Source organism: Pituophis catenifer, unplaced genomic scaffold, assembly GCF_029215685.1.
Source record: "Pituophis catenifer annectens isolate HBS135680 unplaced genomic scaffold, rPitCat1.0.hap2 SCAF_1, whole genome shotgun sequence".
Taxonomy (NCBI): Eukaryota; Metazoa; Chordata; class Lepidosauria; order Squamata; family Colubridae; genus Pituophis; species Pituophis catenifer.
In genome coordinates, this window is record NW_027256881.1 from 24,601,362 (window position 1) to 24,629,216 (window position 27,855).

General features: G+C 42.5%; 2 protein-coding genes across 2 annotated transcripts in view; one reads left to right on the forward strand and one right to left on the reverse strand.

The window, feature by feature from the left end:
• LOC139319303 (L-gulonolactone oxidase-like) overlaps window positions 1-1,527 on the forward strand; it is a 39,180-nt gene extending 37,653 nt beyond the window's left edge. The window contains exon 12 of the mRNA XM_070947114.1: window positions 1,295-1,527. Within this exon, the coding sequence (XP_070803215.1) occupies window positions 1,295-1,423 (129 nt within the window). The 3' untranslated portion in view covers window positions 1,424-1,527. The remainder of the gene's footprint in view (window positions 1-1,294) is intronic.
• A 5,169-nt stretch (window positions 1,528-6,696) lies between these two features.
• Window positions 6,697-26,420, reverse strand: FBXO16 (F-box protein 16). Its single transcript, XM_070947126.1, has 9 exons — window positions 26,325-26,420; window positions 18,987-19,022; window positions 17,486-17,692; window positions 16,012-16,176; window positions 15,026-15,258; window positions 13,435-13,540; window positions 11,139-11,183; window positions 7,704-7,929; window positions 6,697-7,065 (listed from the first exon to the last, which is right to left on the reverse strand). Exons 1-9 carry the CDS (start codon window positions 26,418-26,420, stop codon window positions 6,956-6,958), a joined length of 1,224 nt encoding a protein of 407 aa, XP_070803227.1. The 3' UTR covers window positions 6,697-6,955.
• Window positions 26,421-27,855: the final 1,435 nt, after the last annotated feature.

The window sequence follows — 27,855 nt, forward strand, 5'->3', positions numbered from 1 at the left end:
ATGGCCCATTGGCCAGGGCGAACAACTAGGGGTATGTCAGCTGAGGAGAAACAGCAGAGGAGAATTGCCTGAGGTGTAACGCTGGGGGAGAAGGAGGCGTGTCCAAGGATAGGAGACTAAAAGTACCATTCCACTGAGAACTTCTGCCTCTTGGCTTATTGTAGAAGGGTATAGATTTAGGCTTCACATCAAGAAAAAATTTCTACTAATAACAGAAGTTCAGCATTAGAACATACTGCCTAAGGAGGTGGTGGACTCTCCCACCTATTTGAAGGATCCTGCACTGTGGAGTAGATTATCTTCCATTCCTTAAATTATATTTTTCTATTATTATTTCTCACAGGCATGTATTCAGTGTGTCCAATTGAAAACTATACAAGCTCACAATTGTTATCCAGTATCTTGCCTTAAAATACTCAAAGATATAAACTTTGAAAGCAAGCACTGAGCTGCAGATCTTTTTATTTCCTAAGAATGCCTCTGGGATTTATTTCCAACAGTATGTTGGAAATATAAATTATGGTTCAGATCATGAGAGCTTCTTATGCTTTACAAGATTTTACAAAACAAAATCAGGTGGGGCAGATGGCAGTGAGGTATTGGTAAATCCTCTAAGTGTCCCTAGGAGCTAATTTAGCAACTCAGAGATTATAACCCATTCAGGCTAAGTGTTTTAAGCAGACTGCAGGAAGAGTGACTGATTGATAGATGTATACATAGGTAAAGGTAAAAGTTTCCCTCGCACATATTCCCTGCTAGTCATTCCCTGCTCTACGGGATGGTGCTCATCTCTGTTTCAAAGCCGAAGAGCCAATGCTGTCCGAATACATGTGGCCGGCATGACTAAACACCAAAGATGCACAGAATGCTGTTACCTTCCCATCAAAGGTGGTCCCTATTTTTCTACTTACATTTTTTATGTGCTTTTGAACTGTTAGGTTGGCAGAAGCTGGGACAGGTAACGGGAGCTCACCCCATTACGCAGCACTAGGGATTCGAACCGCTGAACTGCTGACCTTTCGATCGACAAGCTCAGCATCTTAGCCACTGAGCCACCATGTCCCTTTACATAGACAGAGTGATATATTTTACAGTATCATCCATCTGTAATTACTATCAGGAATTATTGACGGATGCTTACCAAAAGTTTTGGGTTACAACTTGCAACTCCCATAGCCAATATAATCACATCGAGAGGGTAACAGGTGAATTATTTCTGTGTAGATGTTGTGATCCTATGCTTGTTGACACCATTTTCAAGACCAATATCATAAAACATATTTTCTGTCACCAGGCCCATACATGCACCCGGAAGGATTTTGAGAAGATGTACCCAGACTTTCAGAAGTTCTGTTGCATTCGGGAAAAACTAGACCCCAGAGGAATGTTTCTGAATACTTACCTGGAGAGAGTCTTCTATTGAAGGATAAAGTAGAGGAGGTGGTCATGACATGGACAAGACCCTTACTAAGGAGTTCTCCATTGGTTATTCTTGTTGGATGGATAAACACTTATTTGCTGGGATCTGATGCCAAACCAAGCTGCTAAGAGCACATTGCTTTTATATTGCCCATAAGTCCATTTAAATGTGTTGGGTAAATAGGGGGAAAAGTAACAGAAGGGCATTTTTGGATCCATTAGAATTCAGTCGACTGTTCCTCATTTTCTTAAGGGAGATACAATAAATAGTTGGACAATGATTGCCTTTCCCCAATTCTTTATTCAAAATTATGTTGTGACCCTCTGGGCAATTCCGTTCTGCTGCTTCCATCCATTCCCCATTTTTTAGAAATAAAGAATTACATGATTTGCAGTTGTCTTCAAACTAGCCAATTTTGGTATGCTATTATGGTCAGCCTTCTCTTTTCAGATGCCAACCATGTCATCCCTATCACACTAGCCAATTGTATAGCTGCAATGAAAATGAGGTAACAACTGAGACAAAAACCAATTATTTTGGGTTTAGAAAGTATTCCATATTGGTATTTTGGGTTTAGCTGATCTTATAAAGGAGTGTTGCTATTATTTCATAGGTGAAGGAAGTATCGCCCTTTATGCACATGCATGATTTATTAGAACATTGATCTTCTGTCTGTCTGTATATATTAGATTTCTATTCTAAAATAAAATCCAGATGGATCCACAATTAAAATCAAGTGACCCAGCTGTTTCTTAGATGGCATTAGATTATTTAATTACTCCCCTTTCTATCTTTCTAAGGTTACACCTCAAGACTATCTCTTTTCTTCTTTGTTCTTAACATTTGTCAGTTTTGGAGCTCTGACTCCTTCCCTCCAGTCTCTCCCTGAAGAGTATTTTGATAAAAATGTGGAAAAGGATTTTCAGGAGCGATGTAAATTTCCTTAATGGTTATTCAAATGTGCACTGTAAATGGAATAGGGTTGGTGGTGGAGTGCTAGATAAAAGATGGACAATTTTTGAATGTAAGTAGATGGTGGAGTAGACTGAGAACTGTATGCCAGTGAATATGACTAGAATTGGTAGAGAAGCTCAGGATTTGTACTCTCTCTTCTTCCAATCGACCACGAACCATGTACCCATTATCACCACTCTGTATGCACAAACCTTCACCCGCAGTCACTCTCCCCAGTGTGAACCTGGAGGTCACTGCAAAAAGTCGATTGCACTTTCCACACAAAAAATGCAATTCCTTTTTTATACGCACCCTGGTTTAAATCCAGTATTTGCTTTCCCTGTCTTTTTCATGGTTTAAAGAGCACCTTGCTTTGCTTTTCTCCAGCTGGGCTCTAGATAGCAGATGGCTATTGGCATAATCATTTCTACCCAGGGATACCTTAGCCCTCAGCACCTACATCATGGAAAGAAGAGAGTTAATCCATAGGGCAAACTCCCCTGTAGAAAGAGGTGGGGAGCTGACTCATGAGTAACAGCAAAATAAAAAACTTACTGCAGACTCTTAAGCATTCAAGGTCAAGGGCTGAAAACAAAAAAGCCTCTTTTAGCAGTCCAAACAAAGCATGTAAGAGAAAAATCCTCAAACATAAAATATTTAAATTAAGAGAGAAAAACGAGATAGGGAGCAGTAGTTAGAGGCTTGAGATCCTCCTTCACACCAGCAGACTCACTGGGCCTCCCGGCCTCAGCAAACAGGCAACTGACAATTCCCTACTCGTGAAGATTCTGGCACCTTCTTTTCTTCCCATAAGGAATTCCAATAGAGGAACAAGCTCTACTTAATGCCTGACAAATCAGCAGGTCCCAACAAGGCAGCATAGACAGGTGAAAAATTCATTTTTACAATCCTCAATAAGGGAATTCCTCTGCAGTATTCTCTTTGTCATGTGCTCTGATATCTGCCATAGTTCTTAATCTTCTTTTCCAACCCTCACATCTGCCCTTTTGGCAGAGCAGCCTGTGAGCTTAGCCAGCCCTGAGCTTGCAGGCACTTACAATTGGGATCCGTGACTTATTTACAAGGAATCTGGTGTTTTAACTTTCAACTGAAGTCCTGCTGAAGATGTCACCTTAGACTGGTGACAAAACGTTCAGAAGCTAAACAGCAAGCTCGGAGAACAAACCACCACCATCTACCACCCAAGCCACAGATATTTTCTGTCATTTCTACCATAATTCTACCATATATTAAAAATAAATAAATAAATAAATAATTCACTTTCTCACCTTCTGTTGTCTCCATTTAAACCAGGGGTGTCAAACTCGCAGCCCATGGGCCGGATGCGTCACACACTGGCCATGTCCATCCCCATTTTAGCGAAGGGGGAAAAAGTCATGATATGTCAGGTAATGACATGATGCCACAAGTTTGATACCCCTGATATAAACAGTACTCTCTCCAGCCCACCAAATAGCTGTCAGGCTATGGATATCATGGTTTTTATGATGTGTGAAATCAGGCAACCCATTATGCATGCTTTTCAAACCTCCTCATCAATACTAGTAGAACTTACTGGCACATCTGAGGCAAGTGTATAATAATGGAATTTGCAGAAGAATTGGGAGGAGGTGACAACATTCATTGAACATCTACATTGGCCCTCCCAAAGATATCCACATTATGCACATTGCCTGCAAAGTTTCCATACTGTTTACTAAGAGAAAACTTTTTTTAAATCTAAAGTTCTCAAAGTTCAATCAGAGGCTACAGAAACAAAGTAAGACAGTATCATCTTTCCAAACTATAAAGGTCAATATAATGCAAAATGCAATGTTTGATTTTGTCTTGCACTAAACTGAATTGTCACTTTTGGATTTCTTTTGAGCCAACTCAGATGCCTGAAAACTTTTCTTGAACTGCGTATAATCTAGTAAAAGGTTGTTCATAAGAAATGTTTTATCAACATTTGCTTTCTATTCTGTTATCACTTTGTCAATATTTGATTCATTTGAATGAGCAAACTTCTTAATCCTCAAAATGTGCACTACTTTATTTACTCTTCCCCAAGGAATGTAAACTGGACTCTTAACAGATCATTTTTGAAGGTGTTTAGTCGCATGGGGACAAACATTTTCCAAACTAAATATAAACAGTAATTCCCCAACAGTTCCAAAATGTATATCTAATAGTAAAGGCCTTCCTATAGAACCTCAAAGGCTGGATTTTGTCACAGTAATATTTAGGAGAAAGCACCCTTTAAACTAAATTTCTCCTGCTATCTGTTTCTCAAAATAAGGGTTTTTATTTACATATATCTAGTCTTTAAGGTGATGAACATATCTAACACACCTGTCTCTTCCTATTTTCCTCACAACAACCCTGTGAGGTGGATTGGGCTGAGGAAGAGTGACTGGCCCAAAGTTACCCAACCAGCTTTCATGGCTAAGGCAAGACTTGAACTCATGATCTCCTGCTCTCTAGCCTGATGCCTTAACCACTAGACTAAACTGGCTCTATTGGTGTTCTTCTGATTGCTACATTAGTTCCCCTTTCCATGATCCCTCTTCCTCTTCTATGGAAGAGCAGGCTGCTTATAAAAATTGCAGCCACCTATGTGGCCTCCCCCACTCCCATATGAGTCCCCCCCTCCCCCCCCCCAGCATCAGAATAGAAGAGTTGCCAATAAAGCTACAACTTTGAAACAGATGGGAGAAGAAAATGGAGGAGATATGTGTTTTGGAAGTTCTGCAACCACAGAAAACAGAGAACAGTGCCAAATAAAAGGTGTTTTGCTTTCAAAAGGAGTGGATGGTCCAGAGGAAAAAGTAGTATAGAGGCACCACAAAGCACAATGTGGAAAAGTGTTAGCCATTAACAGGGAAAGAAAAAGCAGAAGAAATCCCAGAGAGGAATTAAGACAGAAAGTAATGCAAGAAAAAAGCATTGCTAGTAGTAATATAATAATGGTAATTGAATAGCAATATAATAGAATATAGTGGTGGTTGTAATAATAGTATTTAACTTAATAATATAACAACAATAGCAATATAATATAGGATTGAGTCAAAAAGCAAGCGCTCGGTGTTAGGCCTTTCTCAATTTGGACATTTAGGAAAGAAAGACCCTTGCTTCCATTTGTTGCGAAAGGTATACTTTTACTACAGCCAAGTGATTACAGTATAGGAAAAGCCAGATCTGAAAATTCTCATGCAAAGCCACTATTTTTTCCTTCTCCTGGGCCTTCCCCCTTGGTCATCTTGCTATTGTCTAATGAACTTCAAATTAGTTGTTGTGGTAACAATTCTACGTTTGGCACCTCTTTGGTGGGTGTTTGCTTTCCATTACCATGTTGGTGTCCTTGGATCATTCAACCACTGTCTCTGGTTGGCACTTCTGGTTCCTGCCACATGCAGGCTGCCATCAAAGCGAAGCAGGGCTGAGGTGGTGTGGTGGCAGATCCGACACTCGCATTATAGATGTGTAAATTTCACATTTCACTTTTATATCTTGTTTTATTTTGAAAAATCTCCCAACCCTTCTAGGGAACTATAAAAAAATTACTCGTCCAGGGCTTTTGTGGCTCTTTTGAGTCTGGATCAGTCTATTTGGGTATAATTTAAAAACGAAACAAAACGTGACAAGCTAATGCCTTTTTCTCATTCTATATTGCAGGGTTTTTGTTTTTGTTTTTTAAAAAATCAAATCATGTTTCTATAGCTTGGTTATTGAACAGGTGCTGGTAGCTATTGCACACTGGGTTACATTAAAATGTCAGCATCATAACCATCATTGATGAATTGGTACATTATATTCCTGGTCTTATATTTGACCTTTCTCATTTTATATCCAAGTTAATTTGCATGTTCCAGTGGACTGTGAACATTGTCACATTACAGAATGTTTTTTTTTCAAACAGCACCAGCACTCCTTCCAAAGAGTTTTCAAACTCCGTGCTAATAATGGCAGTCTTGAAGAGGTGACAATTATTTATTTAATATACAGCCTGCCTTTTTGCTCATATATATTAAATACTTACTCATTTTATTCATGATAAGACAGAAAGAAAAGAAGATAGAAAAATAGATGTGAAAACTACATTTGGCACAGATCATGATAGTTATTTAGCTATTATTATTTATTATGATATACACCAATTTTAAATATTCCCCCATTTTTCAACTTGTTTTTTTAATTCTGCATTGAGATGCATTGTTCTCGTTTCTAAATACCTTCAGCTGCAATTATTTACTCAGTTATCTGTAAATTTCACCGAGTACATAAATAAACCTATGCAGAATTGAGCTGTTTTAATCCCTATAACATTCATCCTCACAACATTCCTATGAAAAACTGGTACATTAAGACAATTTCCAATCCACAGCTTAGTAACTGAGGCTGGGAAACCATCCAAGGCCACATAGCAAGTTCCTGGCTCTACAAATTTTTAAAACCAAGATATCCACTAATTGATGATAAATCTGTCATCTACTTGATTCTTAAACCTTGTCCAAACACCAACTTTGAGAAAGAGGCATTTCACTTAACAATAATTGAATAAGCACTTTTTCTTTTGGGAGATTAAGTCAGTAATGATGCTGAGGTTCTCTTTTCTTCAGCTTCTTGCTCTGCATCAGATACATAGCTGGATGATGGAACTTCCCAGGGTTGACTTTCAAACAGTGGTGATGCTGGAAGGGGGTGGGAGATTAAATAATTAAGCTTAGCATTAAGAAAATTCCTACCTTTATCCTATACATTGCATTTAAGAACATACTATTAGATCAGAGACCTATCTAGTCAAGCATGCTGTTTCCTGCAAGAATCAATCAATTTAGGATGCCATCAAGTGGAATGCAAACCTAAGCAAATTCTCTTCTGTCACTACAGCAGCGGTCTCCAACCTTTCTGGCTTTGTGGACCGTTGGGGGGGAGAAAGGAGGGCTCTGTGCAAGCAGCAGGCGGGCACACGCAGCTCCATTTGCACAAGCACACACATGCAAAAGCTGCTCGCACAAATGGAGCTGTGTGTGCCTGTTCACCTGCCCACTGAGTCTATAAGTGGAACTGTGTGTGCACACACCCTCGCCCATCACTTCCACAGCCCGCTTCTGAATGGGCCACGGCCCAGGATAGGGCTGCAGCATGAGGGTTGGGGACCTCTGGTCTACAGCATTCAGATTTAGGAGAGATCCAAATGGGCTCTCCGTAAAGTTCAAATCAAGGCACAAACATTAGAGGAGACAGCACCTCTTATTTTTTCTTCATCCCTCTCTCATTTTCAACCACCCACCCCATATTTATTTTAAATGAACAACAGTTTACTGACTTGGTGAGCTTCTGTTAGTTCGGGTAAAGGCTTTCTTTCCTTTCTCACTCAGTTTTGGGATGGGCCCTCGAGCAGGCGCAGGACGTATTTCAGCATTCCACTGAGCACTCTGAGCAAACATTTTAGCTGTTGATTTAGTCAGAGGGTAGCTGTTTGGCTGATGCTGAGCCCAGCTTGGGCGAACTGTCACTTCTGCCTCTGAGTCAAGTTCTGCTGAGAGGGACATCTAAGAAACAAAGCATATAAACGTGAAATTTGGAACAGAGCAAGTGATGACATTTTTGGTAAACATGAAAATGAAGCTTTTACTTCCATGGTTTTAGTGATAAAATTGAAAAAGATAGATGAACTCCAAGAGGTACCTTGTATTGAGCCTAGATTTGGCTGTTAATTGTCAAGTATTTTCTGCTAAGGGATGTGGATGAGTGTACGCCATAGTAAATAATGCTAACTGCTAAAATGCTCTTGGGGGTAGTAAACTCTGGAGCATGAAGAGCCATAATTATACCAAAATGTTCTCCAAAAATTTAATATGGAATCCTGAAAATTTCAGTTTTTATGTAATCCTGGGCCTCATTGTACGTGAGGACATAGTCATCCATTCCTAAACACAGTGATAGCAAAACCATGAAATGCATGTTGTAATGTCACAATGCAAGCTCTATCTTTTTGTTCTTGTAAGTTACATACAATGTGCAGGATGTCAGCGTTCCAGCGCTGACATATGAAAAGGAGAGGAGAAGCTTGAACTTTTGCCTACTTAATTCCTTTGAAGATTCTGTTTCCTCGGAGATGGGAGGAGGGGGGGACATTCCTGTGATCTGACGGAGATGGGATGAGGAGAGTGGCTTGGAAGAGAGCCAATGAGATGCAGAGAATTGGGGATCGGAAAGGGAGGGATTGGGGGGCAAAAGGTCAGTGCTGACCGTGAAAGAGCCAGGGACAGATCACTATGCGCAATAAAGAGAAAATTTCCTCAAAGATCGGCAGTTTGGAAATTCATTTATTTTGAGATAGCATCGAAACCTGACACAGAATTTGTGTTGTGATGTTCATTTCATCATTTGCTTCCCCTTGACCCTACAGATACCCTTGGTGAACTGGAAGACTCTTAAAGGTGTGTTAAGTTTAAAAGGAGTTAAAAATTAGGAAGTAAAGCTAGCAGTAGAAAGGTATAGTTTCAGCTGCATTACCCAGAATCTTCCTATGTCCAACCTGCTGGATCTCCACAATTCCTCAAGCCCTTACAGTACCCACCTTCCCCTCCTAATACGCTATAATCAATTAGGCCATGGGTTTGCCCCACAGTTAATAGGAAGAAGGGAGGATAGACAAAAAGACAAGAGAAAGAAACAATGAGAGGAAACAGTTATCTCCGTTGCCTTTATATGTATTTCTAGATGTTTATATATACCTGTATTTTTGAATGTTTTTACTCTTTATTGTTTTGTAATTTTAGAATTGTAAGCTGCCCAGAATCATGTGGTTGAGTTGGGTGGTTATAGAAATGGAATGAATGGAATGGAATGGAATAAATGAGGCTCTTATTGTGAGGTCTAATGAAGCAATAAAGAATCTTTTACTAAATAGTCTTACAAATAAATTACAAATATTTGGGAAAAAAATGGGCGGGGATTTCCCCCTGTAAGATAAAAGCAGTATGATCACAACATGATAGGTAGAATGAAGAATCTTGGAATGGTATTTTATAGAACTTTGGATAAACTCTAAATTCGTGTAAGAGAGACTAAATTTTTTTACTTTTGGCTTTACTGATATAAATCCAGTTTATTCTAATCAGTTCAAGATCAGAATTTCAATAGGTTATAGCACCTATACCAGATATATTGGTATAGGCTAGAAAGCTAAGTGGACTTGGAACTGGTTATCACTTGAAAGGCAGACCATCGAAGAACACTAGGTCTAAAAATTATTAGAGGAAATTTTAAAAAACAATCCTGGAAAATAGTAGTAAACCAATTTAATTTTCAACTTTACATTTCCAATTTAATTGGAAATTAATAGGTTTTGCATTTTCAGAATAGGCAGCCATAATTCTTTATGTCCACAGGTCTCTGGCTATGACTGTATTTTGGCTTTGGGTTCAGATTTCCCCTAATTGTTCATTTATTTTTTATCTCTTACTTCTGTAACAGTAATGATGATAAACAAGTGTTACAAATAATAACATCTTCAGAAATTCAGCTATCTCCTTTCTTTGAACCAAAAAACAATTTGGAACAAAAATAATCTTTAAGCTATTAAAGCACACTTCTGACTTTACAACGTTAACTTTTGCATGTTAAAGCAAATTAAAGTTTTGGAAGTCTCTAATTTAACCTAAATGTCCTGGTGTACCTTTGGATTCTTTTCAAATCCTTGCACTTCACTCTTCCTACCAGGAGCAGACAAACAGATCACTGAAACTCTGTCTTAATTTATTGTGCTGTCTGAATTGGGATCCTTGGCTTGTTTCCTCCCCATATTAAGAAACAAAACTCAAGCTGTGGCTCATAGCACTAGGGCCTTAATTCAGATGTCATAAAAAGATCATGAAATAAATGTCCATGTTCTGTTCATCTGTCCCTCTTGGCCAGAAAAGCATGTGATCCAAATGTTCACTCATCTGTCCCATTCATGCTATGACAGAATTGTTTCACATATGGTTGGTTTGGGCTCCTGCAGTGCTACTGGCTCCAACAAGCAGGGAGATTAGACTGAAAATGCCATTAAGTCCAAACTTTGGATATTTGTAGGTTATAAAATGCTGCATTTATCTATGCAGCCTGCATGTCACCCATCACAATGAAAACGTGACAGTCACTGATTCTTTGCGAGAATCCTACTTTGAGACATCCGCAGGAAGCCATTCATCTTTATATGACAGGACATTCTGTCATGGCCTGTGATTTCAGACCTGAAATTTGAAGTGATACTTTGCGGATACTATTTATTAACCCCAATGATAGCTAGTGCTTAGTAATGCAAAACAAAGAAGCACATTAATCAACAAGACTTACGATTTCCAATCAGAAGGAGACATACTTTAGGATTGCAGCCTTAATTTATTTATCTAATATCTTCTCTAGCACTTATTATAAAGATATTGTGACAGATAAAGCTTGCCTGGCAACAGTGTTTAAGCCTGGAAAGGCTAATAGCAGCATTTTCCATTTCCGTAGCATTTGGTTGAAAAAGCTAGAGTTAGAGACAATTTGTGAATGACAGAGATTAATTTGCAATATGATTGGCAGGTAGCAATGGAAAGAGCAGCAGATGGGCATGCTAGAGCTTAAAATGTCAAAGATACTAATGCTGCATGACAGGATAGGATGGTTGGCAGAATGGGAATCTGCTCCTGCCTTTCTGCCCCCAGAAACAGAGGAAGGACAGAATGAGCAATGGAAAGCAAATGCTCGAATGGGCTTCATGTACCTGATTCCCACAATCTGGTGTTCTTGATAATTCACTGTTAGGTTGCTAAAGGAGGAGGAAGTAGAAGTAGAATACGTTAATTCACAAAGCCTTGGTAAGGCTCCTCAGAGCAAAGTAAATAATAAGACACTTGAAGGTGTTTTGTATTGTTTTATAAAGTTAATCTTGGGCTTCAGCTAGCACATATTGGGGATTTCATTCCAGCATTAAACCAAAAATCATTACTGAATTACTTAATAAATAATTAACTACAGAACTCGCTCTTCAAATATGTACAAATGACAAAATTGTTATGATAGATATGGCTCAACAAAAACAGGAACCAAAAATTTAAATATATCTACACTGGAATTATTCCATAGTTGACAACTTGGAACCATGTAGGTGTCTGTGTTTTCAGCTTTAAGTTATAAGAAGCTAATAATGATAACAATAGTAGTAGAAGTAATGATGAAAAGCCAGGAAAGGTGAAGACCTATTTTGGAAATACTTTTCCAAGAAATTCAAGATTAAATCTTTAATAGAACAAAGATGAACTTTTTGTCTCACCTTAGAACAATTAGAAATATCTCATTCGTTCCAGTGTCTTCAAATATATTACATAATTCAAAACAATTACTAAATCAAGATGGAACATTCAGAAACCTGATCAAAAATTAACAACACAAAATTCAGAAGCCCTATTGGACTTATTTAGAAGGTATTACTGGAATGTGATTCTGACACTGAACAAGTCAAAAACTGAATGATTAAATAGGTGCAGTACCTAACAGAAAGGGTAAGAGTGTAATGCCCAGAGGTACCCCACAGACCAAGAGGCTTGGACTCAAGCTCTCCTCTCTTGTCAACACTGACTGGACCCAAACATAGAAAAAGCAGGACACTATCTCAGCACTATTCTCCCACTGCAGGCAGACCAGAACAACACTATGGCTGATGGCACTGAAAGAGATCAGTAAGAATCTTGGTCCCAGTTCCTCTAGACGTTATTAACAAACACAACTATTGTTATCCTTCTACTACACCTGGGTCTGAAATCTGACTGAAAGGTGTCCAGATAATCAGTTCACTCCAGGACCCTCTGTAGTTACAATCCATCACTTTCTCAACAAACTTCTCTAAAACGGAAAAGTTAGAGACTGAATAAAAATTCTGTGAAGCCCTTTTGAGGAAGTGGTGCATCACTGCCCTCTTCAAGACTGCAGTGACAGGATCTCCTCAATGAATCCATGACTACAGCATGGACCCAATCATCTATCACTTGCCAGACAATGTACACCAACAAAGAGGGGCAGAGACTTAAAAAAAAAAAAAAAAGAGGTAGCCACGTTAGCATCTGAGGACACTGTCTACCTCCTCAGAATCTATAAGTTCAAACCTGTCTCAATTAAACACACCAGACCTTGCTTCTGTCATCTCAAAAGGATTGTCCAGTCAGAATCCAGCTCTGAGTCATCCTTCCATTCCCCACCAGTCAGCCAGAACTAAAGAAGCTTCTTGGATGAGAAGCAAAACGTTTTCAAGGAAAAAAAACCAAGAAAGTCCCATTGTCTTTTGAAAAGCAGCTTTGAGACAATGACCTGGATTATTGAAAATCTCCATAGATATCAATCTCTTAGGGATTTAGTACAGGGGTGTCAAACTGGCGGCCGAAAAGGCCGGATGCATCACGTGCAGGCCACACCCACCCTGGCTCCGTAAAGGCAAAAAACATCGTGCTACGTCACTCTACATCACGTGATGCGATCGAGTTTGACACTTGTGATTTAGTTCAAGGAATTTGAACATAGGTTGGAATCAGATTCTCTTGAATACTTTCCAAATAAAATGAAATATGATAATCTATCTATTAGGAGATCAGTTTTCTTTTGTCAGTGCACTGCTGTTCCCATACTGGCAAAATATCATTAATGAAGGGGGGGAAATCACAACTTAATTACACTGTCCGGTAGAACATGTAACTATATTCATGGCTTTACTCTGCACAGTGATATTCTCCTTACTGCCTATGTCTTTAAAAGCTGATCCCGAGGATACCTCCTGTGAGCCCTACTCTGCAAAAAATATTCTGTCCGAAAAGGGCCTGACTTGCCAGCAGTGATAACAATTTATATGCAAAGATTAAATAGAAGCTTTGAGGTCTGATGGTTAAATTGTAGGCTGCTATACTCAAACAGCAATGAAATGCAGTGGGGCACAAATAAAGGGGCATTGGGAAAGCTGCCAATAGCCGAGGGTTGGACTCCTCACTGAGTCTGTTGCTTGGCTTACACAGTCAACCAATCACAATACTTGCCAGAGACTTTGCTTTTCTGAGTTTGTACGTTCCACTGCCTGGTTTCCTCTTTTTCTGAAAGGCTGACTGACTGAGGTCTGGGGTGAGACCTCCTCCTTTTCTTCTACTGCAAGAGTGGAGAAAATGGATATATTAAACAAAGCTACAATGGCTTCTTAAGACAGACAAGATGGGGGAGTTGTATTTGTGGATCAAATTATATCCTGACCTGCAATGAGACTAGTTAGGACAAAAGCACTAGCTCTGAAATAAGCCTGATCTCAGTGAAATTGAGAAAGCATGGACACAGCTGAATTGCATGAGGGCTTAAGAGCAGATACGCAGATGGTTCAGGATTCTGTAGTTTCTAGAATTTAAAAAATCAATTTGTAATCCATAACTTGGAGTTGGCTTGTTTTCAAAGTGTTACTACCTGTTGGCTGCAAAATGATTTCTTATTTTCTTAATCTTCTTCTTCTTAATTTAATTTATATACCGCCCTCCTCCCAAAGGGACTCAGGGCGGTATACAGCCAGCATAAAACCCAGAAATATAAAATTTAAAAAACAGTCTAAAAATATTAAATAGTTTGGCCCGTAATTAAAATAACAACCCAATTTAAATAATTTAAGAAGAATAAAATTTAAAAAATTAGGCCAGCCCGGCTTGTTGGAATAAGAGCGTCTTGAGGGCCCGGCGGAAGGTGCGCAAGTCGGGAATCCTCCGCATCTCGGGGGGCAATTCGTTCCAGACCGCAGGAGCCCCCACAGAGAAGGCTCTCCCCCTGGGGGTCGCCAGCCGACATTGCTTGGCCAACGGCACCCAGAGGAGCCCCTCTCTGTGGGAGCGAGTTGGCCGGTGGGAGGCTATTGGTAGCAGCAGGCGGTCTGGTAAATACCCGGGTCCTAAGCCATGGAGCGCTCTAAAGATGGTAACCAATACCTTGAATCGCACCTGAAGGACCACCGGAAGCCAGTGCAGCTCGCGCAGGAGAGGTGTTACATGGGAGCGCCATGACGCTCCCATAACCACCCGCGCGGCCGCATTCTGGACCAGTTGGAGCCTCCGGGTGCTCTTCAGGGGGAGCCCCATGTAGCCCCATTTTGCTCATTTTGATCTGAAAATATCAAACAATTAAAATATCAGAAAATCTTGATGAGACTTTTGGGGTATTCAAGGCCTTGCTGCATCATAGATTCTTAGCAATGCTCAGTGTCAGAGACATGAAGACAGATCTAGCATAACGAAATTATACTCAGTGCTTGGAGCTGCTCTATGCATATCTAAAGATGACAACACAAGTCTTCTATGACTTTCTCAGTATTCTGGTGGAGCCCAGGTTTAGCCAAAACATCTGACCATCACAAGAACCCCTGCTCATATTTTACTGGCTGAAATTAGAGTCCAACTAGGTAGGATGTGACAATAATCTTGAAAGGAGATACATGAGGAAATAGTGACTAAAAGGTTTGGCTTTTGAGGATAAATAGGAGAATCCTTTGACCAGCTCCTGCTGATGCAGATGGCAATGTAACATGAAACATAACACTGGTTTTGTTGCCAGAGAAAGACGGACATAGATGAAAATTACTGAAGGAGAAAGGTGTCTTACGCCTGCCTTGCCTGCTCAATGGGATCAAAGTTATCCAAATAGTTGTAACGAATGATATCTGTTGGATGCTTATCTGATGAACGCCAAGGTGGGAGATCTCTCTTTCCTTTGTTTATCTTTCTTCTTAACAGAGATGCAGATTCGAGGACTGACAACAAAGACTGCTTTATTTCTGGGACATCTTTTGTTATTGGCTGAACATCAACCACCACAAAATCATTTTTTGGTGGGGTCTAAAGAAAGCAAAACATAAGCAAAGTAACCCTAAAGCTGTTATAGATATTCTATACTATACTGAGTCTCTCCTCTAATGTCCCCCATAGTATCTCTATTTATTGCTTGAAAAGAGTAGTGCACTGGTAGTAATGCACTGGTTCACCATAACTCACAGTCTCTCTGAATCTGTTACAGATACTGAAGGCACAAAAGAACTGAGCAAAATGGCTGTTTATTAATCAATGAACAATCCAAGATTATCCCTCCTTAACTAGAGATGAAAACAAAGCCTTTTCCCGTATATTTTCTTGTCAGGTACCAATATTTCTGATTACGTAATTTTTCTTTAGAGATCATGCCCAGCCATGACAAATATATTCATGTGAAATTGTCTTTAGGCTGTAAAGCCAAACAAGTCAATGACCATCATTATACTTTGCAGGAATAAATTTCATCCATTCTTTACAAATTGAGTATGCCCAGAATCTCTGGCTATTGTATTTAATTGGATAATTTCAAATTATGCACTAGAAATATAACTGAGTTGTATTAAATCTGCTCCAGCTTTTTCAACATTGTCTGAGACTTTCAGAATAGCATCTAGTACAATCTTATAAAACTGTTCTGTTTCAATATGGAATTATAAGCCTGAATGTTTCCTATGTTTACTAAAACAAACTTGCATATGGAAATTTCAAACATCCAATATATAATATAAACATTCAGATTTATTACCCAAAATACTCATCTTCCAAAGGCTCCACAAATACCTTAGATCTGGACTCTCGAAATTCTTCTATCTTCTTAATGTAGTGTTTCTTCCAGATTCCTTGCTCAAATGGAGTTGGAGAGAAATTGATGTACCATCCAAAACGCAGACATTTTGGCATCCAGAGTTGATCAAGCTGGGTTAAATAGTTCCAGTGCCAATTTACCTGAAAGTGCCAAAACACCTTTACTGTGCTTCAAAGGACTATGGCATAGCAAAAACCCATGAGATATGGGGCATATCCTCCAAATACAAAACACATTTTGATAATTTTAAAACACAAAGCTGTTTTAACTCAAATTGATAATTCCAAGGAAGTATTCATTTGAACATATACTCTTTGATACAACCTAGACTCTAGACTTTTGAAGTATATGTCAGTGCTGCATTTCATAATTGTGTATCTTCTAATTTGCAGTATGTGGTTAGATGTATTTTCTGCAATTATTTTGGCCAATGCTGCTTTAAGAAGAATCTTATAGAATATCTGCATCAATAAGTAAAAAGGATTATTATGTTATTAAGTTGCTTTGATTTACATACAAAGCTGTCTAGCACTGCAGTAAATCATTGGTCTGGCTGAACAAATACTGCATGTTTTCACAAGCAATGATTTCCAGAGTTTTTCCCAGCCTTGATCACTCAATCTCTTTTAAAAGAGAGCTTGAAATCTTCTGTACATAAAACAGGTGTTTTATAAAGGAGTTAAGAGTCCTCCTAGTCACCAATAAAGGCTACTTTACAACCCAATCTGATTCGCTTTACATATATTAAACTAAAATTGGCATGATCCCAAGCTAGTACAATTAGCAGTCATTCTGGCTAGCCATTACTAGAATTGTATCCATTCAAAGGACTTTAGGATAGGGAAGACTATAATTCTAGCCCATTATTATTTATTCTGACATAAAATGGGTCTCCAAGGTCACAACTGAAACTTATATTTTGAGAATCTTTTAACTGGACTTGCCAGAAACTAGAACCACAAAGTTTAGAATCTAAATTAGGTATGCTGATGAGCCTGAACAATGAGTTGGAAATTCATCGATGCCACTGTGACTCTAAACTGATCTTGCAATTATGTTCAAGTGTTGTAAAATTGCTAGCTGGAAAAGACTCAGATAATTAATCTACTTCCCATGTCCCCATCAAGGCATATAGGAGTTGACCAGTCTTACTGTGAAAAGCTATGCAAATGAAATTCATTAGCACTTCCTTACTCAGCTCATTCTGTTATCAAGGAGCTTTTCCAGTAGGAAATATTTCCTAAACTATAATCAATACCTATTAAGTAGGACATTTCTTTGTGCCTTTTATGAAGCAGCATAGTTAACTATTGTTTTGCCTCAATTCCTTTGAAAATGTGAAATCTGTTAACATAATCCCCTTAGCTTTCCCTTCTCTAGGCTAAACCTACCCAGTGAGTTCAGCTTTGTATCTCTCCGCTGCATCCTTTCCAACATGCTGAGTTTTACCTGGGCACATCGGTAGAGACTTTGAGGATCCAGGAAAGAAAAGATGTACAAAGTTAACACTCGGGGAAGCTGGGTGGTGAAATCCAGTGCTTCAATTGGCACTCGATCCTGGAGCAGTTTGAAACAGAATTTCAGCTGTGAAAGGGAGCAGTGCTCCAAGAAGTCTGTCAGGACTCTTCGCCTTTGATTGTCTGTCCACTTGTCAAACTGTGGGGAAAAAACAGAGTTGTGATTTTCATGACCTCTGGAGGAGCCATTTACAAGTGACTTTCCCTCATTATAGTTTACAAGCAATAAATTGCAAAGCCAATTATGAACTTAAGCTCATTCCAAAAGTGAAAGATCTCTGCACCTTTCCTTGTTGCAAAGGACACGAATGTCTGCCAAGAATTCATTCAGGCCACATTCTGCCTCTAGAAGGATAATCTAGGTATTTGTGGACAGTTCATAAGCATAATTTTAAAAAGGACGCATTTTGCTTTGTCTTCAATATGGGACACCATTCACTGTACTTTTTATTAAAATCAGCAACACAGAATCTTAAGAGTTGAAAGGAACTGTCAAGCTCCTAAAGTATTTCCCACAAATAATTGTCCAGACTCTGCTAGAACACATCCAACTCAAGAAAGCCCACCATTTCCTTCCATAATTGGTTCCACTTTCAAACAGATCTTACTATTAAAATATTCTTAACATTCAATCAGAATATGCCTTCCTATAACAAGAGCATTATTCTGCATTCTGTCTTTTGATGGAGAACATGCTATCTTGTATAAGACACTCCTTCAGGTACTGCTATGACTATGATAACTTTCCTCAATTGCTTTGATTGTAATACATTTTATGTATGGTATGTTATTGTAAGCTGCTAAAGTAATGTATGGAAGCTATATAAAAGGAAGGAAGGAAGGAAGGAAGGAAGGAAGGAAGGAAGGAAGGAAGGAAGGAAGGAAGGAAGGAAGGAAGGATACTGAGAGATACTAAAGTTTTCTACTGGATCACTGGCCACCTAGTTCAAACTTTGTTCCTAAGAGAAAAAAGTCAGGTGCAACTGAGAATTTCATAAAAGTGGCATAATATACACTGTTATATACTGAATACACACTGGGAAACATATATTTTTGAAGACCTAGAATACATTGTTTATGTATAGTATAAGGAATAAATAACCTCTAAATCAGCCTTCCCAAATGAATGTCCTTCAAACAATTCCTGTAATTCCTCGATTATAGGAATTGTCTGAAGGACATTCATTTGGGAAGGCTGATTATAGAACTATGGAAGTAAAAATCTTTTACACTGTGAATGTACCATTTCGGAAATACTCTTATATAAATGTTATGCTCTTTTTAAAACAATTCATACACTATATTCTATGGTAAAAAATGCTGATTGTAAGGGTTTTGGAGTACGCTTACATTTCCCAGCAACGTCTAGTTATTGTACAATAAATATTGAAGCCTGTGAGATTGACAGAGCAATTGAAATAAAAGATGATTACCCATTTCCCCAACAAGTTTCTTCTTTCTTCAAATACCTGTAAAGAAACAAAACTAATTTTAAAATTACTTTTTCTAAGATTCAATAAGAAATGATTCATTACATTATTAGAAACAATTAAGTAAATGAAGCTGTCAGGGGAACATGATAAAAGAGGCAATTCTAATTTAAGAAATGTTCAGAATCCTATCTGCATCAGAAGACCTTGGGCAATACAATTTTCAGTTCAATACAATGATCGAAAAACATCACATGACCACATTATTTACTGATGGGAATCCTGGGACCTCCTGGTTGCTTTTGTAACCCCAAAACACACAGGAAGACACAGAAGTCCCAGGTAAGGAGTGCAGGCATGCCACAGAGGGCTGTAGAGCTTGGGGAGAACCAGTCTTGGCCGAAAGTGAATTGAGGGAGGGCTGACATAGGCTATGTGTGGGTGGGAGGTTGCTGTGGTGGGAAAAAAGGAGGGATGTCTATGGAGATTCTCAGTCATCCAGGTCTCAAAGGTACTTTTTCAAAAAGCAACTGGGCTTCTTGGATGAGAAGTGAAATGTCTTCAAACAAAAACAAGGAAGTCCAGTTGCCTCTTGAAAAAGCACCTTTGGGGAAAAATGAGGGAGTGTCTTGCAACTTTTCCTGCTGGTTTCCTCACTGAGTTTGCTTGTGAGAAGCCCACAGTGAAGTTTGAAAATGTGATCATGTGATTACGGCTCTCTTGTGAGGTTGCCGGGCAATGACAATTTATAGTCTCAATGTATGCGAAGGATATCAAGTTTAGAAAGACTGAAGTATTGCTATAATGCCAATTACCTGGGTTCTATCTAGGACAATTTTCCAAGCAGAACGGACGTTGCTTACCTGAACGTCCCTTCTCGACGCGCAGCTGGAGAATCCAAAGCTTCGGGTTGTTCAGTAGTTGATAGCCTACACTGAGTGTGTTCCTTTAAGAGATTTCTCTTCAGACACGCCCACTTGCTCAACAGAGTCCCAGTTTTGTTCACGAAGTAAGGAGCAGTAGAGCGTCAGGAAGGAATGTCCAGCAGCCAGCTGGGTGGGTTGGATTCTCCAGCTGCGCGTCGAGAAGGGACGTTCAGGTAAGCAACGTCCGTTCTCCATCGCGCAGCTTGGAGAATCCAAAGCTTCGGGATTTACCCAAGCAAGTTCAGACAGGGAGGGAACCCGGCTGCTGTACGTCGTCTGAAGAGTTGCATACAGCTTGGAGCACCCGGCGGCCGAAGGATGCCTCCGCCGAGGCAAAGGAATCCACCTTGTAGTGCCTGATGAAGGGGTTCAAGGATGACCAGGTAGCCGCCCTGCATATGTCGGGAATGGAGGCATTAGTGGCCCAGGCGGCCGTAGTGGCGGCGCTCCTGGTGGAGTGTGGAAGAATTCTCTGCGGAACCGGTTTGTTCCGAGCCGAATAAGCCCTAGAGATGCAGGATTTAATCCATCTCCCAATTGTCGTGGAAGAAACCTTCCGGCCCATGGAGGCGGGCAGAAAAGAAATAAAGAGCGATTCAGATTTCCGGAAATGCTCAGTCCGCTTAATATACCGGCGCAGGGCCCGTCGGACGTCTAAGAGGTGCCAGTCTGCTTCCCGAGGATGTCGAGGATCGGGGCAGAAGTCCGGAAGGATCAATTCCTGGGCTCGATGGAATGTGGAATTTACTTTAGGCAGGAATGAGGGGTCTAGTCTTAATACCACGCGATTTGCGTGGAAGACACAAAGGTCGCTTCTCACAGACAGTGCAGCTAGTTCGGATACACGGCGAGCCGAAGTAATCGCAACCAGAAATGCCACCTTAAGAGTCAGAAAGCGGAGGCTGATTGAGGCGAGAGGCTCAAATGGAGGGTGCATGAGGGCCTGAAGGACCAGAGTCAAATCCCAGGTCGGGTATCGATGTATAACAGGAGGGCGCAGGTTGGATGCCCCTCGCAGAAAGTCGCGAATCGTCGGGTCCTGGGAGAGAGGAAGCTTTGCAGAAGTCGAAAGGACCGTACTAAGTGCAGCAACCTGGCGACGAAGAGTGTTAGGCGCAAGGTGCTCGTCCATGCCCCGCTGAAGGAATCCCAGCACTTCGGGGACAGAAGCAGACGTTGGATCCAGGTGGAATTTAGTACACCAGGAGCAGAAGGAGTTCCAGGTTGCGTTGTAAATGCGGCATGTTGACGGCCGCCTTGATGCCTGAATCGTGGGGATCGCATTGCTAGGCACGTTGGCTCGCCTTAGCAAGATCCGTTCAAGCGCCAGGCGGTCAACTGCAACCACTGCGGGTCTGGGTGCAGAATGACCCCCTGGCTGAGAACGATCCTGTCCCCTGGATTCCTCCACGGCCGTGCCACCGACAGGTCCACCAGATCCGCAAACCAGGACCTCCGAGGCCAGTGGGGTGCGACCAGAACGACGTCTGCCCTCTCTGCTATTATCCTGCGGATCAGACGAGGAAGGAGCGGTAGAGGGGGAAAGGCGTAGAGGAGACCCCTGGGCCAGGGAGAGGCGAGGGCGTCGACTCCCTCCGCCTGAGGGCACTGGTACCGGGTGAAGAACCTGGGTAGGTGAGTGTTGTCGCGGCTGGCAAATAGATCGATTAGAGGCGTGCCGAATCTGCAGATGATCTCGGCGAACAGATCTGGGTGAAGTCGCCACTCGGCGTGGTCCAAGTGTTGTCTGCTGAGCCAGTCCGCTGTGATGTTCGTGGCCCCGGCAATGTGCTCCGCCACAAGGGATAGGACGTGCTTTTCCGCCCAGATCAGCAGTAGGGTCGTTTCTTCCATCAATGGACCCGAGCGAGTCCCCCCCTGGCGGTTCACGTGTGCCTTTGCGGTTACATTGTCCGTGCGTATCAGGACATGGTGCCCCGACACAATCCGCTGGAACCGTTGGAGGGAGAGGCGGATCGCACGGAGTTCCAACCAATTGATCCCGTTGAGGCTCTCCTCTGCTGACCACGTTCCCTGGGCAACGTGGGATAAAAGATGACCTCCCCATCCCGTCAGGCTGGCGTCCGTTGTCACTACCAGGCGCTGTAGATTCTGGAAGTAGCTGCCCTGATGTAGGCTCTGGGAGGACCACCAGAGGAGAGACCTTGAGACCTCTGGCGGGAGGGAAACTTGCGTGGGAGAGTTGCTTCTCCTGGTTCTCTGAAAGGGGAGGAGGAACCACTGGAGCTGGCGTGAATGGAATCTCGCCCAAGGGACGACAGACAGGCAGGAAATCATTTTGCCGAGCAGGCGGGACAGGAGCAGCAAGGACACCTTCCGAGAGGAGAGGACCTGGGATGTTAATGACTGGAGACTGGAACACCGGTCCGTTGACAGGAACACCTGGCCCCTTACAGAATCTATTAATGTCCCAAGATGGAGAATGCAAGTAGTGGGCTGCAATTGGCTCTTCGGGATGTTGAGGGAGAAGCCATGATGATGAAGGCAGCGACACACCACTGCTAGGTCTCGGGATGCTCGGGCCGGAGAAGGGGAGAGCACTAGGATATCGTCCAAGTAGCAGTGGAGGCGGACCGGATGTTGACGTAGATGGGCCGCCACTGCTGCCAGGAGCTTTGTAAAGGTCCTTGGGGCGGAGGAGAGGCCGAAGGGCATTGCTCTGTATTGGTAATGCCTGTTGTTGTAGGCAAAGCGTAGGAAACGACGATGGGACAGCCGTATGGGTACGTGGAGGTACGCTTCTTTCAAATCGATAGAGGTCATCCAGTCCGATGGTCGAATGGAAGCCAGAATTGATCGGAGGGACTCCATTTTGAACTGATGATATACTATAAATTCGTTCAGCCTCTTGAGGTCTAGGATGCCCCTGTGACCCCCGGATGATTTGGGGACCAGGAAGAAAATTGAATAGAAGCCGGTCCCGCGATGATGGTGGGGAACCGGTTCGATGGCTCGGATTTGAAGCAGGTGGTGGATTTCTGCCTCCATTAGCTGGCGCTTGTCCAGGTTGGGAGAAATAGGGCATTGGACAAAGTGTGAGGGAGGTTTGGAGCGGAACTCCAGGGTAAGGCCAAGACGGATTGTTTGGAGCACCCAGGCGTCCGACGACGAGATCTCCCACTGGGGAAGAAAATGAGTCAGACGGCCGCCAATGGGAAGATGGGTGTAGTCACTTCCCTCTTCGAAAAGTACGGGATCCCGTACCTCGAAATGGCCGTTTGGGTGCTGAGGCCTTTCGACCACGGTCTCTGAAGGAGGATCTATCGAGGGAACGGTCGAATCCTTGAGAATAGGGCCTTGAGGAGAAGGACCCCGAAGGGCCGGAGTCGTTCCGAAAGGGCTGCCTGGTGAAGTAGGACGATGGTCTACGATCTGCCCTCTTATACGAGGATGGCATCACCTTCCGTTTATCCTTGTCCTCGACAAGGATGGGGTCTAAGGCTTCTCCAAAAAGACGGGAACCCTTATACGGAGTTGAAGCGAGGCGCCAACGAGACTTGGCATCAGCTCTCCAATTTTTAAGCCATAATAAACGGCGAGATGTAACGGAGGACACCAGAGCGCGCGAAGCAAACTTCGCGGCGTTGAGCGAGGCGTCCGCCGTATATTCGGTAGCCGCCACCAGTTTGTTGACATCTTGGCGGAGGCGTGAATCCGCAGAGGGAAGGCGCTCGTGGAGTTGACGGAGCCAAATTAAGCAGGCACGGCTGAAGAAGGAAGCAGAAGTGGCTGCTTTAACCGCCCATGCGGCCGCATTGTGCGTACGTCGGAAGTTAAACTCAGCTTTTCGGTCCTCTGAGCGTAAACCGTCGGCGACGTCGTTGGAGATTACAGAGGAAGCCGTCAGATTGGCCACTGGCGCGTCTACAGTTGGTAACTGAAGGAGATCTTGGAGACTAGGCGCCGAACAATAGAGCTTTTTGTCTAGCCCCGAAGGAGCGGGCAAGGAAGAAGGTGTGGACCAGGATCGTTGGACCACCTCGGAAAAAAGCTGTGGACACGGAATAAAGTCCTCTTGCGCCTTAGGCGCCGTAAACAAGGCCTCATGTTGTTGAGAGGTACCGGGCTGATCAACTTGAGAGACTGGGTCAGCCATATTTGTGGCCAACTTGGCCTTGCGCAGGAGCGATTTGAATAACGAGGGTCTAAAGAGCCCAGAGAAAGCTGGCTTTTCGGGTGGCATATCTGCATCATCAGACAAGTCCATGTCCGACGGGTCGCATTCTCCCTCCTCCGAAGACGACTCCTCGCGGTGACCATGGTCCGGATACAGATCGGACTCATGCGTCGTAGCCTGATACTGGATAGGGTTCTGTTGAGAGACCCGGGCCAGAAGAGGAGGAGGAGGAAATTGTGGCTGAGGCCAAGCTCCATATGGAGCAGCATGCTGAGAAGTTGCTGCCAGAGTCCTGGTAACCGTGTCAGAGATGATCTGCTGAATATCGTACTGAAAGGGTGGATGGGCTGTCTCCAAGTCGCGCAAACCCGCAGCAGTAGGAGTAAAGGTTGCCTCCGGTTGCGGCCGTCGAGGAAGAGAGGCAGTGCGCGAGAGGTCCACCGGTTCCGTGTAGTGTGTCGATAACGCCTCAGGGACAGCCCCCATGCTTGGCGTGTGAGACAAAGGTCGCGGAGCAAGCTGAGGATCCTGATGGACGGGCTGGGCAGCAGCCACGACTACGGGCGAGAGTGGAACCGGTAAGTGAGTGGATGCCGCCTGCCTTGACTGGCTGCGCGCTTTCTCAAACTGGCGCTCCAGGGCCTTGTGTCTCCTGGAGGCGTCCTTGTCAGCAGCTGACGAGTGTTTTGTCTTTTTAGAACATGGAGCAGCCGACGAAGACGGATGTGCAGCGCGTTTCCGGGACCCTTTACGCTGCTTGGCCTGTTCGTGGAGGCGCTCGGGAGAGCTGTTGTTGTCCTCCAGATCCGAGGAGAGAGCACGTTCTGCCATGTCGGAACCTCCGCTTCCTGTTCTGTCTCTTTCCCGTTCGTTGTTTTTTTTTTTTTTTTTTTTATATTATTATTATTATTAATATTTTTTTTTTTTTTTTTTTTACAGGAAGGCAAGTGAAGGAGAGGGTGGCAGGTAAGTCCCGGAGCAGAGGAGGAGGCGGAGAGGTGTTGGAAAACAGAAGGAAAAAAAGGAAACTTTTAAACGAAAAAAACTATGCACTTAATGCAGCAGAATATGAGGTTTTGCCTCCAGGAAGCAACTGCGCAGGCGTGGAGGCTGTTGCCGGGTAGAAAATGACAGCCGATGAACTCAATGTATTAGAAAGGAGGATTGCCTCTAGGGACCCACTGCGCATGCGTGGAGCCTGTTGCTGGGCAGAGATTGACAGCCGTTGGAGACTTTACACTGGGCAAAGAAAAGGCGCCGAAAAACAGGGCAGCAGGCCCAGGCGGATAGTGGAGGCCAGGCAGGCTGCTGTCTCCTTTCTCCTCACTGACCACGAGCAGGCAGTGAATCCGGCCAGGCAGGAGAACAGAACCACGTCAGAAAGGGCGAGGAGCGCGAGCTGCCGCTGAGCGCAGCTCCCAGCTGTGAGGCGGCTAAAAAGGGCGCGCACTTTGCAAAGCCGTCCAAGCGCCACCGCCTTGAGCTCCGAGCAGGCTAGAATGCAGGGGGGGCAATCGAAGGCTCAGAAGCGCTTCCCCAGCTGCTGAATTTAAGGAGAGCGCTTCGTGACGAGAGGCGCTCCGGCGCCCGGAGAGGCTTCGGCGATGATAATGGCCGTGGGGGGAGGCTGAATCACGATCTCTGCTAGGGCGGCAGCGTGCGATCACTCACAAGTGATCCTGACGCCAGGAACCACCAATTTAGGCAGAGGGAGAGAGAGAGAGACGCCGCTGGGCGCAGGGCGTCAATCTCGAGCCGCTAATTTAAAGGCAGTCCAGTTAGTCAGAGCGTAATGTGGGAAGCCTACCACACACGCACGCGGCTGTCAAAGGGCAGGCAAGGAAGCCAGGCTTCAATTCGAGCAGAAGTCACTGGCAGCGTGCCTGAATCCGCAGGAAGACTCACCCCCCAGTCAATTACAAAGGGCAAGGTTGAAGAATCCAAAGCTTCAGGAATAGTTCCTAGTTGTTAACCAGAGAAATTTTCAGACAGTGTCACAGGCTCAACTGAGTGAACTAAACTGGGACTCTGTTGAGCAAGTGGGCGTGTCTGAAGAGAAATCTCTTAAAGGAACACACTCAGTGTAGGCTATCAACTACTGAACAACCCGAAGCTTTGGATTCTCCAAGCTGCGCGATGGAGAATATGGGCTTATTAGAATCACACAAGAATGATCTTGATACTATTGCTGCATAACATGCTGGAGGACTGCATACTTGTTAAGAAAGTGGGCAAGGACACAAATTATTCATAATTTATAAAGTTCCTAAAACTTACCTTAACATTCATGAGCTGATGATTTAGTGGTGTCCAGGTGCTCATCTTTGTTTGCATCTTGGGCCCATTCAGGTTTTTGGGAGGTGCAAATGCCATCTCTTTTTACATAGAAAAGGAGCCAAAATAATTAAAAATGGCAATAACAATATTTGAAGTATTTGGCGAATGTAGATTTCAGTTGGGCATCATAAATTTCATAATGATAAAAGCTGTTCAAAGTGGGAGATGATAGACACTTATTTGTTGGAGGTGTTTAGTCACAGGCTGATGCTGTAGTATAGAATTCCTTATTCCCACTGGATAAGGAATAAGACTAGATGATCTCTAAGTTACTTTGTAGCTCAATGATTATAAATGAACATCCCTTAATCTGGTACTCCTTAGATGTTGGCATTATAGTTGGCAGAATTCTAAGTTAGCATGTTGGTTGGGAATTCTGGAAGTTGCAATCACAAGTGCAACATATCTAAAAGATGATAAATTGGGCAAGGTTGAGCCAAAAGATGTGCAACAGTGATCTGTATCTTAATTATATCACAATTCTACTGTTGCAATGAACTTAATGTAGGTCTAATCTGATGTAATGTTCCGTTAGTCTCAAATACATCATGCTATTAACGTTAATGGCTCATGGTGAAAAACCTTCACAGGTTACCAGTTGTTTTCTTTGGCAATTTAAGTAACTGGTATGTTATATGTATATAATTTAGCCTGGATCCAATCCAAAATAACAGACTCTGTAGTTCCTGATGGTTTACTGCAATGGGTTTCAGCCTATGGACCATAAACCACTAGTGAAAGTAAGGATATTTTAAGTATACTAATCATTATGTGTGACATAAATATTTGTTTAAATGACCCAAATTATCCAAGAAAACCAAAGCTCATATTTGGCACATAACATAAGCTACTGGATAAGACCCTTGGCTCATCTAGTCCAGCAGTCTGTTCTCACAGAAAGCAACCAATTGCACAAAGAAGCCGGCTAGAACCCCAGCAGATTTGGGGAGGGGGGGGGCTTGTCTTCTCCTGGATAAACATATCCCAACTATTTCTCCTAAGTTTTTTCTTACAGGACCTTATCATTCTGCTTGTTCTCCTCAGGTCATTCCCACCTACAAATATTTCTGTTACATTACTCTAAAGCACATTTTTCGGAAATGCAAGAAATCAATGATATTTATTACAACATCAAAAACGTAACAGAATTGGATGGCAATTCCTAGAAACATAAAAATATCCAGATTGCAAATTGCAATCAAAATTAGTTATAATTGACCTGGAATGCTACAGTTTTTGTAAGATAGCCTTGATATATGCTTGTGTTCTACTCATGAATAGTAAGGTTGTGCAAAATCTTAGAAAGAGGTAAATTGCAGCACATACTTTTTTTCAAATTATGAAAGCAGCCACATTTTTCTCCTGGCTAGTATGGCTGCTTCATAAGCAGTTTGCAGATGCCTCTATGTAAGGCTGTTTTAACAATTCAAAATTGTACTTCTATCTATTGTGACGTATCTGTTTTGAAGGA

Bases quoted from the DNA above. Each gene is read 5' to 3' on its own strand.
- FBXO16 (XM_070947126.1), bottom strand. From the start codon at position 26,420: ATGGCATTTGCACCTCCCAAAAACCTGAATGGGCCCAAGATGCAAACA. The intron at 19,023-26,324 runs GTAAGTTTTAGG...GTTTCTTTACAG, and splicing joins ATCAGCTCATGAATGTTAAG to GTATTTGAAGAAAGAAGAAA. The intron at 17,693-18,986 runs GTAATCATCTTT...TTTTCCCCACAG, and splicing joins GAAACTTGTTGGGGAAATGG to TTTGACAAGTGGACAGACAA.